The sequence below is a fragment of the Sus scrofa genome, chromosome 4, assembly GCF_000003025.6.
Source record: "Sus scrofa isolate TJ Tabasco breed Duroc chromosome 4, Sscrofa11.1, whole genome shotgun sequence".
NCBI classification, from domain to species: Eukaryota; Metazoa; Chordata; class Mammalia; order Artiodactyla; family Suidae; genus Sus; species Sus scrofa.
In genome coordinates this window covers 18,628,336-18,642,556 of record NC_010446.5, presented here as the reverse complement: position 1 = coordinate 18,642,556, position 14,221 = coordinate 18,628,336, and the positions used below count along the sequence as shown (strand labels likewise).

At 36.2% G+C, this 14,221-nt stretch overlaps 1 protein-coding gene across 1 annotated transcript in view; it reads right to left on the bottom strand.

The window, feature by feature from the left end:
- Nucleotides 1–14,221, bottom strand: part of MRPL13 (mitochondrial ribosomal protein L13) — a 62,605-nt gene that overhangs the window by 28,967 nt on the left and 19,417 nt on the right. The window contains exons 5-6 of the mRNA NM_001243415.1: nt 8,586–8,672; nt 1,368–1,489 (exon numbers count right to left, since the gene is read on the bottom strand). Of these exons, the coding sequence (NP_001230344.1) occupies nt 1,368–1,489; nt 8,586–8,672 (209 nt within the window). The remainder of the gene's footprint in view (nt 1–1,367; nt 1,490–8,585; nt 8,673–14,221) is intronic.

The following is a 14,221-nucleotide window of genomic DNA, read 5'->3' as shown; positions in this document are numbered from 1 at the left end:
TAATACTGCCTTTCACCAATATTTAGAATACACTTCAGAATATTCCTGATATATAACTCCATATGCACTACATGTGTGTAGTCACATATCCGACTAAATAGCACCTTTGGTATTTCCAGGTTTTTTTTTTTTTTTTTTTTTTTTTTTTTTAAGTATCACACCTGTCTTGATTAAGAATACAAATTCAATGAGAATCAAGGATTATACTGGACATACTAGTGACTCTGGGAAAAACTAAACTTTCATGAATCTATCTGGCCAAAGAGCTAATCAAGAGATAAGGATTTTTCAGAGTACAGTGAGTAGTATCTGTGGGAAGATTAGCTGTCTTGCATAGATCACACATTAAGGATATGCGGTTCTCCCCAGGCCTATTGTGTAAATTCTGTAACTATTTTTGAGGCCCTATCATGTGAAGTACTGTCCTATGTGCTGGGGATGCAATGCTGAACAAGATGCAGCCCTTGCTATTGAGGAGCTAAATGTGGTAGAGACAGAGCTACATGGTAGGTACTATGGCAGAAGGTGGCTGGGGTGCTTGGTCTGGTCTTGATGTTTAGGCAATGCTTCTAAAAGGAGACTGACATCCAAATTAAGGTCTAACAATTGAGTAAGAGTTATCCCAGAGGAGGAGGTGAGGGACATGTCTTTTTGAGTGGAAGTATGAGCCGAACAGAGTCAAGGAAGAGTTAAATTGTATACAAAGTGTGCTAATAAAATCTGCTATCACTAGACGAGTACAGTGAAATGAGAAGGTTTTAACTGAAGAGACAGGAAGGAGACAGGTTATGAAGATCCTGGTGAGCCAGCATAGAAGCCTGGAAACCATTAGATGGGAGCTGTGTGTCAAATCCAAGCAGCTTTCTGAGTCTTAAGTAGAGGAAATTGTAGAGAGGAGAGCAAAAAGTGCTTTTTCAATTTATTTTTCTATTTCAATTAAAACTATCTCTAAGTGCCAGAATTAATGACTTTTCATTAGGTGATATTCTTGGCTTAGTGAAGCAATTTGGAAAACGGAGAATCACTCTGTTTTAGGGAAGGCCAATTCATTTACCATTTCTAGACTACCATTTATCCAAGTTGTATCATCTCAAACAAAAACCTGACAGAGGCACTATGCCCATCCTTGCACTTGCCTAGCAAGTCTTAAGACTTAAAGACCTTTGGTTCTACTAACTACATTTGGGGTTTATTTGTAGGTAGAAGCTGCAAAGAATATCCAAGGGAGTGAAAAAGAGCTCATTCTTCCCACCCTCAAGGATCTTATCATTTGGTTAAGGAAACAGGAGAACTCAGGTTAAAAAACAAAATAAACCAAAATAAATAAATAAATAAAAACAAAGATAAGATGGAAAAGAAAAACTTACGGAGACCAAACTCTTGGGAAAGCTTCTATTTCTTCTTGTGTGTACTCATCCAGACGTCGGGGCACTTTTCGTGGTTGAGGAAGCTCTTCAACTAAATTCTTAAGGATATCTTCTGGTATATCCTAGATTAAATAAAAATTTAAGCTTGACTTCCTTAAAATAGATTCCATAGTAATACTTAATAAGTATTAAAAATAACCAATGAATATTAATAAAATGAGGAAAACAATAATCTTCAAATTAAAACTTTGTTAAAAATCCCTAAAAATTATATTAAATCAGTGATATGAGTAATCTCATTACAATAATAATTTTACATTTTAATCTTTTCGTTTTTTTTTTCTTTTTAGGGCTACACCTGCGGCATATGGAAGTTCCTGAACTAGGGGTCCAATCAGAGCTGCAAGCCTACGCCACAGCCACAGCAATGCAGAATCCGAGGTACATCTGTGACCTATGCCACAGCTTGCAGCAATGCCAAATCCTTAACCCACTGAGCAAGGCCAGGGATCGAACTCACATCCTTAGGGACACTATGTCAGGTTCTTAACCCACTGAGCCACAACAAAAACATCATATTTTGACAAACACATTTCTTTATTTTTTCCCGCTGTACGGCATGGGGATCAAGTTACTCTTACATGTATACATTTTTTTCCCCCACCCTTTGTTCTGTTGCAATATGAGTATCTAGACATAGTTCTCAATGCTACTCAGCAAGATCTCCTTGTAAATCTATTCTAAGTTGTATCTGATAACCCCAAGCTCCTGATCCCTCTCACTCCCTTCCTCTCCTGTCCGGCAGCCACAAGTCTATTCTCCCAAGTCCATGATTTTCTTTTCTTTTCTTTTCTTTTTTTTGTCTTTTTGCTATTTCTTGGGCCGCTCCCGCGGCATATGGAGTTTCCCAGGCTAGGGGTCTAATCGGAGCTGTAGCTGCCAGCCTATGCCAGAGCCACAGCAACGCGGGATCCGAGCCGTGTCTGCGACCTACACCAGAGCTCACGGCAACACCGGATCGTTAACCCACTGAGCAAGGGCAGGGACCGAACCCGCAACCTCATGGTTCCTAGTCGGATTCGTTAACCACTGCGCCACGACGGGAACTCCCCAAGTCCATGATTTTCTTTTCTGAGGAGATGTTCATTTGTGCTGGGTATTAGATTCCAGTTATAAGTGATATCATATGGTGTTTGTCTTTGTCTTTCTGACTCATTTCACTCAGTATGAGAGTCTCTAGTTCCATCCATGTTGCTGCAAATGGCATTATGTCATTCTTTTTTATGGCTGAGTAGTATTCCATTGTGTATATATACCACATCTTCCAAATCCAATCATCTGTTGATGGACATTTGGGTTGTTTCCATGTCCTGGCTATTGTGAATAGGGCTGCAATGAACATGAAGGTGCATGTGTCTCTCTTAAGCAGAGTTTTGTCCGGATATATGCACAAGAGTGGGGTTGCTGGGTCATATGGAAGTTCTTTGTATAGATTTCTAAGGTATCTCCAGACTGTTCTCCATAGTGGCTGTACCAGTTTACATTCCCACTAGCAGTGCAGGAGGGTTCCCTTTTCTCCATACCCCCTCTAGCGCTTGTTATTTGTGGACCTATGAATGGCCATTCTGACTGGTATGAGGTGGTATCTCGTGGTAGTTTTGATTTGCATTTCTCTTATAATCAGTGATGTTCAGCATTTTTTCATGTGTTTGTTGGCCATCTGTATATCTTCCTTGGAGAAATGTCTATTCAGGTCTTTTGCCCATTTTTCCATTGGTTGATTGGCTTTTTTGCTGTTGAGTTGTATAAGTTGCTTATATATTCTAGAGATTAAGCCCTTGTCTATTGCATCATTTGCAACTATTTTCTCCCATTCTGTAAGTTGTCTTTTTGTTTTCTTTTGGGTTTCCTTTGCTGTGCAAAAGCTTTTCAGTTTGATTAGGTCCCATTGGCTTATTTTTGCTCTTATTTCTACTGCTTTAGGAGACTGACCTGAGAAAATATTCATGATGTTGATGTCAGAGAGTGTTTTGCCTGTGTTCTCTTCCAGGAGTCTGATGGTGTCTTGTTTTATATTTAAGTCTTTCGGCCATTTTGAGTTTATTTTTGTGCATGGTGTGAGGGTGTGTTCTAGTTTCATTGCTTTGCATGCAGCTGTCCAGGTTTCCCAGCAATGCTTGCTGAAAAGACTTCCTTTTTCCCATTTTATGCTCTTGCCTCCTTTGTCAAAGATTAATTGACCATAGGTGTCAGGGTTTATTTCTGGGTTCTCTATTCTGTTCCATTGGTCTGTCTATCTGTTTTGATACCAGTACCACACTGTTTTGATGACTGTGGCTTTGTAATATTTCTTGAAGTCTGGGAAAGTTATGCCTCCTGCTTGGTTTTTGTTTCTCAGGATTGCTTTGGCAATTCTGGGTCTTTTGTGGTTCCATATAAATGTTTGGATTGTTTGTTCTAGTTCTGTGAAAAATGTCATGGGTAATTTGATAGGGATTGCATTGAATCTGTAGATTGCTTTGGGTAGGAAGTATGGCTATTTTTACAATATTGATTTTTCCAATCCATGAACATGGAATATCTTTTCCATTTCTTTACATCTTCGATTAAAGTTTTATAGTTCTCGTCATGTAAGTCCTTTACCTCCTTTGTCAGGTGTATTCTGAGGTATTTGATTTTTTGAGGTGCAATTTTAAAAGGTTTTGTATTTTTGTATTCCTTTTCTAATATTTCATTGCTGGTATACAGAAATGCAACTGACTTCTGAATGTTAATCTTATATCCTGCTACTCTGCTGAATTTATTAATCAGTTCAAGTAGTTTTTGGGTTGAGTCCTTAGGGTTTTCTATGTATAGTATCATGTCATCTGCATACAGTGACAGTTTTATCTCTTCTCTTCTGACAAACACATTTCTAATGATAAATTAGATGTCTTCAACTTGACAATTATCTGGTTATGACATTTTATCTACTGCCAGGGATCAACCCAAGCTGCAGGTGTGACTTAAGTCATGGCTGTGGCTACACTGGATCCTTAATCCACTACACCAGGCCAAGGGCTGAGCCTGCATGGCTACAGAGACAACACCAGATCCTTAGCCCACTGTGCCACAGTGAGGACTCTGCTACTTTTTCTGAATACTGTTTATTCTCCTCTTGTCAACTGCAAAAAGGCACTGCCTTAGCTCATTTTCATGGTTTTTCATAGGATGAGTATATGTACAAGACCTACTGCTTCCAGTGCCACAGCCTTTTTCAATTCATGCTCCATGTTGTTGCTCCCCCAAAAAACTGTGCCAGGTGCTGAGTATGAAAAGGAAAAGGAAAAGATCATGGCTTCTGAAGGCTTCCAATTTTTGAAAAGTTTTTAGCTAAAAACTCTCAGAATAAAGTTCTAAGTCCTTAGCTAAACCCGTGTCCTCACTCCCAGGCCACCTCTCCAACTTTACTTCACCACACACGCCCACAGCTTCTTAGTAATCAGCCTCCTCATCTTTCATGCACTGGTCTACACTCAAATCCTAGTGCTTTTATTAATGGTATTTCCTCTGCCCAGAACTACTTTCCCCTGGGTATATACCCAAATGTTCAGAAAAATCAAAGGAAAAGCAAAATACAAAAAAGTCTGAATTAGGGTAATGAAAAGCAAACTAAAGGGTAAGGCTACATTTGAAAGCTATTTTAGGGAAAAAAATGTGAATTGGACTAAATAAAGGAAATGATTAAAAGAAGAGCATTAAGAACCAAAAGAATTAACATTTATATTCTGCCCATGGCACAGGAATAAGGGAAGGAGAAATGTACTATGGATCTAAATGATGAGTTAACTTTGGAGATATTCTATCAAAGTAACAGTAAGATGTCAATATGGAAGTGACCTACAGACATTTCCACAGGGATGGTAGATATAATTCCCTCTTTTCATTTTAGTGTGTTCCTGAACGCTTTTTTTTTGTTGTTGTTCTTTTTGCCTTTTCTAGGGCCACAACTGTGGCATATGGAGCTTCCCAGGCTAGGGGTCTAATCAGAGCTGTGGCCACCAGTCTATGTCACAGCCACAGCAATGCTAGTTCCAAGCCGCATCTGCAACCTACACCACAGCTCATGGCAAGGCCAGATCCTTAACCCACTGAGCGAGGCCAGGAATCGAACCTGCAACCTCATGGTTCCTAGTCGGATTCATTAACCACTGAGCCACGACAGGAACTCCTATAAAATATATTCTTGAGCTTCTGAAGAAGTGTCCTTGCTTTAATCTGAAGTGTGTCCTTCTTTATCTTTTATCTTATTTAACTTTTATGAAATTACCATTTTTGAAGAGGCCAGGCCAATTAGGTTGCCGAACATCCTTTTATTTTGGATTTGTAGGAATGTTTCCTCATGATTACATTCATGAGGAATGTAGGATTTCTGGTAGGATGCTATACAGTTTATATATGGGGTCTTTTGTGCTTCAGTAATAGCAGGAGGCACATGACGGCCTCCTGGTAGGATGCTATACAGTTTATATATGGGGTCTTTTGTGCTTCAGTAATAGCAGGAGGCACATGACGGCCAGTTTACCCCACACTGACAATATATTAATCTCTTGGTAATGGTTGGTGGCCCACTAGATGGTTTTAACAAAAAAGTTAAGTAGTAAGTACTCTATGGCAGGATGTTTTGAAGTTCTATGAATATCCTCTTCAAATATTTTACTCCATGGCCATAGAAAATGCTGATAATGGTGGTTTTTTAATTTCAGTATTATCTCTACATTTTTTTAAAAAGATGACATTCTTTTCTAAAGAAGAGCTTTTCTTTTTCCAGAAACGAGAGGGCAATTATAACCAGTTAAAAATAGTTTTTGGACTATCGCCATGGGCTCACAGATTTTTGGTTTTTATTCAAGGTAAGCCATCACTATGACCATTCATTTCAAGGTTCACACAGTCCCATATTTGGTCAGTGGGTACCACTTCAAGATGCCTCGTATGTTCTTCTGATATTTCTCTATCACTTTTTGAGCAGTGCTTTACTTTCCTGTTACTTACTATTTTACTATTATAAATAATGCATAAATAATAATCTCGTTCATGTGTATACTCCAAAATAACCTTGCGTTCTTTCTCTGCCCTAGACCTAGAATCAACCACTTCTCTATGGAGACCACATTCCTTTTAATAGGGAATAGCACCTAGGAAATAAGATCTGGGCACTAGTTGTGCCTACTTCTACTGGTATTGTCACTTTATTTTTTTGACTATATAAAGTCTTAACATGATAAAAAAGTTAAAGTAAAAAAAATTGTTTTTAAAGGTATTCTTTAAAAAATCTCATTCTCTTCCCTACTCCTTCTATCTTTTTGTGCCCATGATCTAGTAAGTAATCAATTTCATTTTCTCATTTATTCTTCTGCAAAAATATATACATATATGTATATGTAAATATGCACATGAATAAATGCATACGAAAAAGTAGCATGCTACCTATATTCTTTTTCACCTTGCTTTTCACTCAGCAATATAACCTGGAAAGCATTACTTAATAAGTCACACGATATCTGTCACTCCTTTTTGTATAACTGCACAGTATTCAACTAAATAGATATAGCATAATTTAGCCAATTTCCTATGAATAAACCTTCATTTATTTCTATTACTTAATGAGTATAGATAATGTGGAAACAATAATCTTATGTATGTGTACTTTCAAGGTAAATTGCTATAAATGAGATTGCTGGATCAAGCATGAATCTCCTCATGTATGTATTTTTGTTGAATGTTAATTCTCAGGATTCCTTGTGGGTTGCACTATTTTGTGTTCCCACCAGCAATGTCTGAGTGCCCATTTCCCTATGCCATGACTATAAAATGTGTTGTCATAAACAATGAGGTCCTACTGTATACCACAGGGAACTATATCCTATCACTTGTGATAGAACATGATGAAAAATGAGAAAAGGAATGTGTGTGTATATATATATATATATATATATATGTCTAACTAGGTCACTCTGCTGTACAGCAGAAATTGACAACACTGTAAATCAACTATACTTTAAAAAGTCTTAAAAAATGTGCTGTCAAAATTTTTTGACAAATTACCTAAAATTATTTAAGTAATTTACACTTGAACCTAACAGCCTTGTAATTAGGAAAAACAGTATTACTATTTTTTGTTTGTGTTTTAGAAATAACGGTTCCTAAAAACATGTGAAAGTACAATCAGAAATAGGAGTTTTAAAGTTCTTGTGATTTTATACCCAAGGTCATTTATCCTTACATGATGATACTGTTCCCATACACGTTACTTCAGAGGTCAAGTGAATAGTGGAAAATTATTCTATCATTCATGCAAAGCAAAGGTGACAAACTAGCCACTTTGATAAAGCATAAGTAATTTACTTATGCATTATTTAAACTAATAATAGAACACACAAGGGTCTTGAACAGTTGATTTAACTTCATATTCTGGAATGATTTCTAAATTATTCCTCCAACAGCAACTATAAAGATAATAATTATAACCAATATTGACAGCAACTGGCACTTACTGTGCCAGGGCCTGGTATAAGCACTCTACATATGTTATCTAACGCTTAGAACAATCTTATGAAGTAGGCACAATTATTATGTCCATTTCACAGATGAAAAAACAGAGATAATAATGGCCACAAAAGTCAATAAATGGTGGATCGTGGATTTGAACTCAGGCAGTCTGATTCCAAAGTCTGGACTCATAAAATTGTTTATTTTTTTTCAAGTATTTTTAGCTGAATAAATTCTGAGTAGGAGTAAGTATTCTAAAGTTAAATCATAAGAAATAATTAGCAATCAAAGCTATGCTATTAATCCATGATTCATAGAAGCTACAGGTCACATAAAAAGTAAACTCATACTTTTTTATAGTTCATGAAATCAATTAGCACCTTCAATTTAACAGGGACTCTAATTATAATTTCTTGTTCATGAGAAAGCAGATTATAGTTCCTTGTTCCAAAGAAAGCAGTTATTAAAGTGAAAATATAGAACTTAAAGACTTTTGATTTTTAGTCCAATGATGGCTCACTTTATGATTTAAAATAGAAGCAATTGTTATTATAGCGCATTCACTGTAAAAATGCAAAAAAAAAATCCATAAATTGACATGGAATTATTGAAAACAAGTACGATAATAATTTAAAAATGAGAGAAAATATTTAATTGAAAATTTAAGAGGCATCACAAATGACTTACTTCATCTGGGAAAAGATGCAACCTCTGCATCATAGTTCTTCTGTGAAGGTTTTTTGGCAACATGCCATAAATAGCTAGTTTTACAATCTGAAAAACAGACACACAGAGGACTCAGTAAGAAAAAGTGACTGGAGATATAAACACAGAGACAGTGATGGAAACAACTGGGCTCAGACTCAACATGAATATGAAAGGAACAAAATGGAGACCTAATTAGACATGTGGCAGCAACTGAAAAGGAACTTTTATTACTAAGAACATTACAATTTTCTTTGGGCTTTATTTGCTTATTTTTATTTAGAAAAGCAACAAAAAAGAGAAAAATAACCTGTGTGTGTGCCATTTGATGGAATATGAAGACATTCTCAGAGCTTATATAAGAATCTGTGGCTCAAGCAATCTATCACACACAGGTTAGAGCAGATTCTAGGGAGGTTTAATCTGGTTTCCTCCAGGTGGGAGAATAGGAGGCTTCCAACTCCTAAACTAAACCTGACCATACAGTCACGAGACTGACTCTGTAAGTCACAAATCTGTAACACTGGTCATGGTTAACATTCACTGAAAACTTACCATGTGTACCCCAGTCACCGCATTACATTTGTTACCTTGCTTACAAGGCTAAGTCCCATTTTACAGATGAGAAGACAAATTTAGTGAGGTTACAGAACTCCTCCAATTTCATATATCTAAGGTGGTGGTGGCTTCCTTGGATTTCAAACAAGGCAGGCTTACTGGTACATGGAATCGCACCTATAATGTGTTTCTCTCTATAACCTTCAGGAAGACAAAGTTCCATCTCCCTGCCATACACATTCCACAGATGGCAAACTAAGCTTTCCATGATTTACTTTCCCACTTTTAAGTTTATCCTCATTGTTGATCTGAATGTGATTTTAAGCATCTGGTTTTTTACGCTTTTTTGTTGGGGGAGGGGGCACACCTGCAGCACATGGAAGTTCCCAGGCTAGGGGGTGGATCTGAATCAGAGCTACAACTGCTGGCCTACACCACAGCCACAGCAATGCAGATCCTTAACCCACTGAGCGAGGCCAGGGATTGAACCTGCATCCTCATGGACACTAGTTGGATTTGTTCCACTGAGCCACGACAGGAACTCCCTTTAAGTGTGTTTTGTTAAGAGAAGGCCACGCAGTGCTACCCTGTGCTCCATAACTTCCTGGGGGCCTCCTGGTATACAGTGTGTACAAATACATGCAAACTTTTCATGAAAGTACTAACAGATATTTGGAGTGTCAAACTGGTTTTTATCATCTGCACTCATGTTTCAAGGGTCTAATTTGGCATGTATTAAACTAAACCCACCAAAACAATACACGTTACAACAGAACTGTACTATAAAGGATTTCCTGATCCTTTTATTTTCTTATTAAACCAGACTACAAAACCTTAGTATGTGCAAAAGCTAATGGATCCCACATGTATTTTCCATTTATTTTCTGTATTAGTGCTGTTAAGACTTTATGTTCTGGAGACTTTATTTAAATAGAGGCTATACTGTTAAAATTAAAGGCAATTAGAAATTCAGTGCCTGAATCATATAAGCCACGTTTCAAGTGGTCAGTTGTCACATGTGGCTAGTGGTTACTATGTCTGACGGTGCAGACAAAGAGCATTTCCATCACAGCGGAAATTTCTACTGGACAGCACCGATACCAGTCTTTAAAATTCTTCATGTTTTAAAAGTCTGTAATAGAAACTAACAGTGTTAAGGCTACTCAGCATCTTGTCTGGATAAGCAAGTCATTATATCCTCTGACTACCACTCTTCAAAGAAATTTTATTGTATTAGTAGGGTTACTTGGCATTTGGTTTTCATGTTCTTAAAAAACTTTTAAGAACAAAATATAAACTATAGGAGAGGGAATAAACATAAGAAAGGAATCATATTAGGAGAAAAATATAACACAAACTCTTAAGGAAACTACAATGTATGACAAGAGGGATAAAGAATATATAGAAAGGGCTGAATCAATATATTTGAATTTAGAATGATCTTTCATGTAATTATAAAAATATGTCAAAGTATTTAAAGATATACTAATAACTATTTATATGTATTAATCGTGTACTTTACAAATAACATTCCAAGATTGTACTAACGATCAGAAGGATGCAATATGAAACAAATTCTCTTAAAAGCCGCATACACCAAGTATCACTTAGCAAATTACGTCTGTTGGGTAGAAGACCTAATGTTCAAAAAAAAAAAAAAAAAAACCCTGAGTGTCTGAATTGGAAGTAAAAATAACTCTTAAAAAAACCATTCTTTTTCAAAACATCAAAATTAAGACTTAAAAAAATCAAGATCTTTTAATGAGGTAATAATTCAAATGGATTTAACTCTAAGTGTTTTATAAGTCATCATCAAACATTTGTAATGCATTTCAATATTTGTTCATAAATAATAATTTGAAAAAGTTTCTACAAGTGTTATCCAAAGCCAAATTCTTAACATCAAAAGCTGGACTATACTGCCTCCTAGTGTACAGTTAGCAGACTTGACATAAACTAGAAAATAATTTTTAAAATATTTTAAAATATTTTTAAAGTATTAAAACTATAACGTTGTCAAAATGATGGTGTATGTTATCAGAAGCCTTAACAACAATTTTTTTGGTCGCATCTATGGCATGTGGAAGCTCCTGAGACAGGGACGGAAACTGCACCACAGCAGCAACCCAAACTGTTGCAATGACAACGCCAGATCCTTAACCCACTGTGTCACAAGAGAACTCCCTACAACTTAATGCTATTATTATACACAACCCATATTAATAATCAAAATAGAGTACTTTATTTGACTTGTGATAATCTAAAAACACATGAAATTATAAAAGAGAACAATTAAATATTTCTTAAAGAAGTCATTTCTGAGTATGTTTTTGTAAAATAGATTTAAATGATAAAAAGTAAAAATAAATAGTAAGGCATGGAACTTCAAAACTTTAACCAAGAAAGTTTTAGGCAATACTACACCAAAGAAATGGTTGTATCCTGACAACAGATATTTATTTTTATTTACCATTTTAGGGAAACATAAAGGAATGTCTTCTTAGTCTAACACTTTGCTTATTTATGAATGTATTTAAGTAAAAAGCTAAAACAGGTCCAAATGGGAAAAATGCTATCTAATCTATGAGTACAGCTTAAGACTGGGTATCTAGACTTAAGGAGGAAAAATAAAACCGTGAAAAGGTTAACAGGAGGTTTTCCTTTTAGCTATACTGAGGCCTAGCATTTTGATTAGGAACTTCTCCCAGTATATAACTCTAACGATAAAATAATAAATAAGTATTAGTGAAGTTAATAATATTGTTTTTAACATCTTTTAAAAAGCATGGCATTCTATAGTCTATTTCTTTTTTTTGTAATTTCTACTCTCTATTTTTTCTTTTTAAATATCCTTTATGTTTAATTTGCTCTTCCTTTGGCAACTTCTTGAACCGGAGGCTTACATCATTTGTTTAACTCTTCTTTGCTGTCTTATGAATTTAAGGCTCTAAACATTTATTTAACCATGACTGTAAGTGAATTCCTTAAGTTTTTAAATTATCATTCAGTTCAAACTAATCTTTTTCAATTTGTTAATCTCTTACTAATAGGGATTTTTCTAGTTTTTTTCCTATTACTTATTTCTAGCTTAATTTCATTATGCTGATATTATACACTCTGTATATGATATCAGTTTTGTTGAAACTACAATTATGGCTCAGCATGTTGTTTCTGTAAATAGTCTATGTGTTTTTGAAAGGATATATTTTGCACCTATTGGTTACAGTTACACACACTCACACATATATAATTTATGTTACGTTTATAAATATCAAAAGTCACATTATTTTAATAATAGAGTCCATTTTTAATCATGTTATTGAAATCCAATTGATCCTTGAACAACAAAGGTTTGAGCTGCACAAGTCCACTTAAATGCAGGGTTTTCCCAATAAATAGAGTACCTTTATTTTCATTTAAAATAAAATAAAATAAAAGCATGACTGGAGGCCAAAAATAGAAGAAAGAATAAGAAAATGAGTCCTAGGGCCAGTGTTTGCCTTAGGACATCAGCTTAGTGCAGGGCTTGGGTTTTAGAGGACTGTCCTTTTCGGGTCAGGAGGTAGGATCAAGACATCCTCATACATCTAGATTTTCAACAGAAAGGCAATATCCAGGGTGCTGAGTAGAGAAATGAAAACATAGAAGTCTTTCCTAATAGGTAACTGCTAACTATGTGTCATGAGACATGTTTCTACAATCTTTTCTTAGCCTCTTTGCTTCTATTTTCTATGCTGAAAACTCCATCTTGTCCTGCTTTACTTTACCCCATATTCCTGCTTGAAAAAGAGTCGAAGTCTGGTAAACGACTTAAGCTTAAGAACAAAGATCTGAAGGCATAAGTTATTCATAGGGTCTGCTGAATGAGGACATTAATGCGTTGGTCTAGGCATGCTGGACCTGTGCAGATAGGCATGCCATTTGCACAGCATGATATGTCCTCTAAAGAAAAAGAGGAAGATGAGCCTCATGGCCCCAAGGGGTTTATGAGGGGTCATTAGCAGGATATGTATTAGCAAGGAGAACTGAGGTGCAAACCTAGGCATGCCAGGCTGCTGAAGATAAGCATGCCCTCCGTCTGCAGAAGCACAATGGTGATTCTCTAGAATGCTATGCAAAGATAGCTGATGCCAAGCTTCCTCAATGCTAATGATTGTTAAATGCCTAAAGGTTAGAATAAAAGCTTAATCAGCAACCGGCTATGTGACTTCTAAAATAATTTAAAAAAAAAATCTATATCCTACACCTACACCCCCCTCCTCACTTGCCGTAATCCCAAAGAGCACAATAAAAGCTGTGCGGTTTCTTGAGGCAGGGCTCTTGGTCCTGGAGACCTTGAGTCCCCTGGTTGCCACCTTTAATTAAGATAAATGTCTGTCTTGTTTTATGTTAACTTTTTTCCTTAAGTTTCACAGCACCCGTTCTTCAGCCCTAACCTGCTGAGCAACTATGAACCTGACTTCATGAGGCTCTGAGCCCCCAAATTCACCCTTTCTCTGAGAATCAAAATCTAGAGGTCTAAAGTATAACTTAAAGAGGTCTTAGATTGGTATGTATATAGCCCCATTCACCTGTCAGAAGCTAAGTAAGTCTTTTCTGAAGAAATTCATTCTTAACATAGGTCTCACAAGTTCCCAGAGATGAGGTTTTACAAGGTACACATACTTCCTAAGTATCCTGAGCAGAAACAATAAAGAACCGCAAAGCCTACAAATATCAGACTTAGATATAAATGCCAAGAATTATTTTTAAGAAGCTTTTAAAAAATACAAGAGGAAGCCAAACATACAAAACAAAAACTAAGGACTATCAAAACTGAGACCAGCGACTTAAAATAATCTTGAATATATCTAGACTACCATATCAAAAGCTCATGGTAACGACAAACCAAAAATCCACAATAGATACACATCCAAAGAAAAAGCAATTGATAAGCACGGTATTGTATATGGAATGGATGGTCAACGGGGATCTGCTGTGTCGCCCAAGGAAGTACACCCGATGTCCTGTCACAACCTATATGGGAAAAGAATCTGAAAAAAATGGATATGTGTACATGT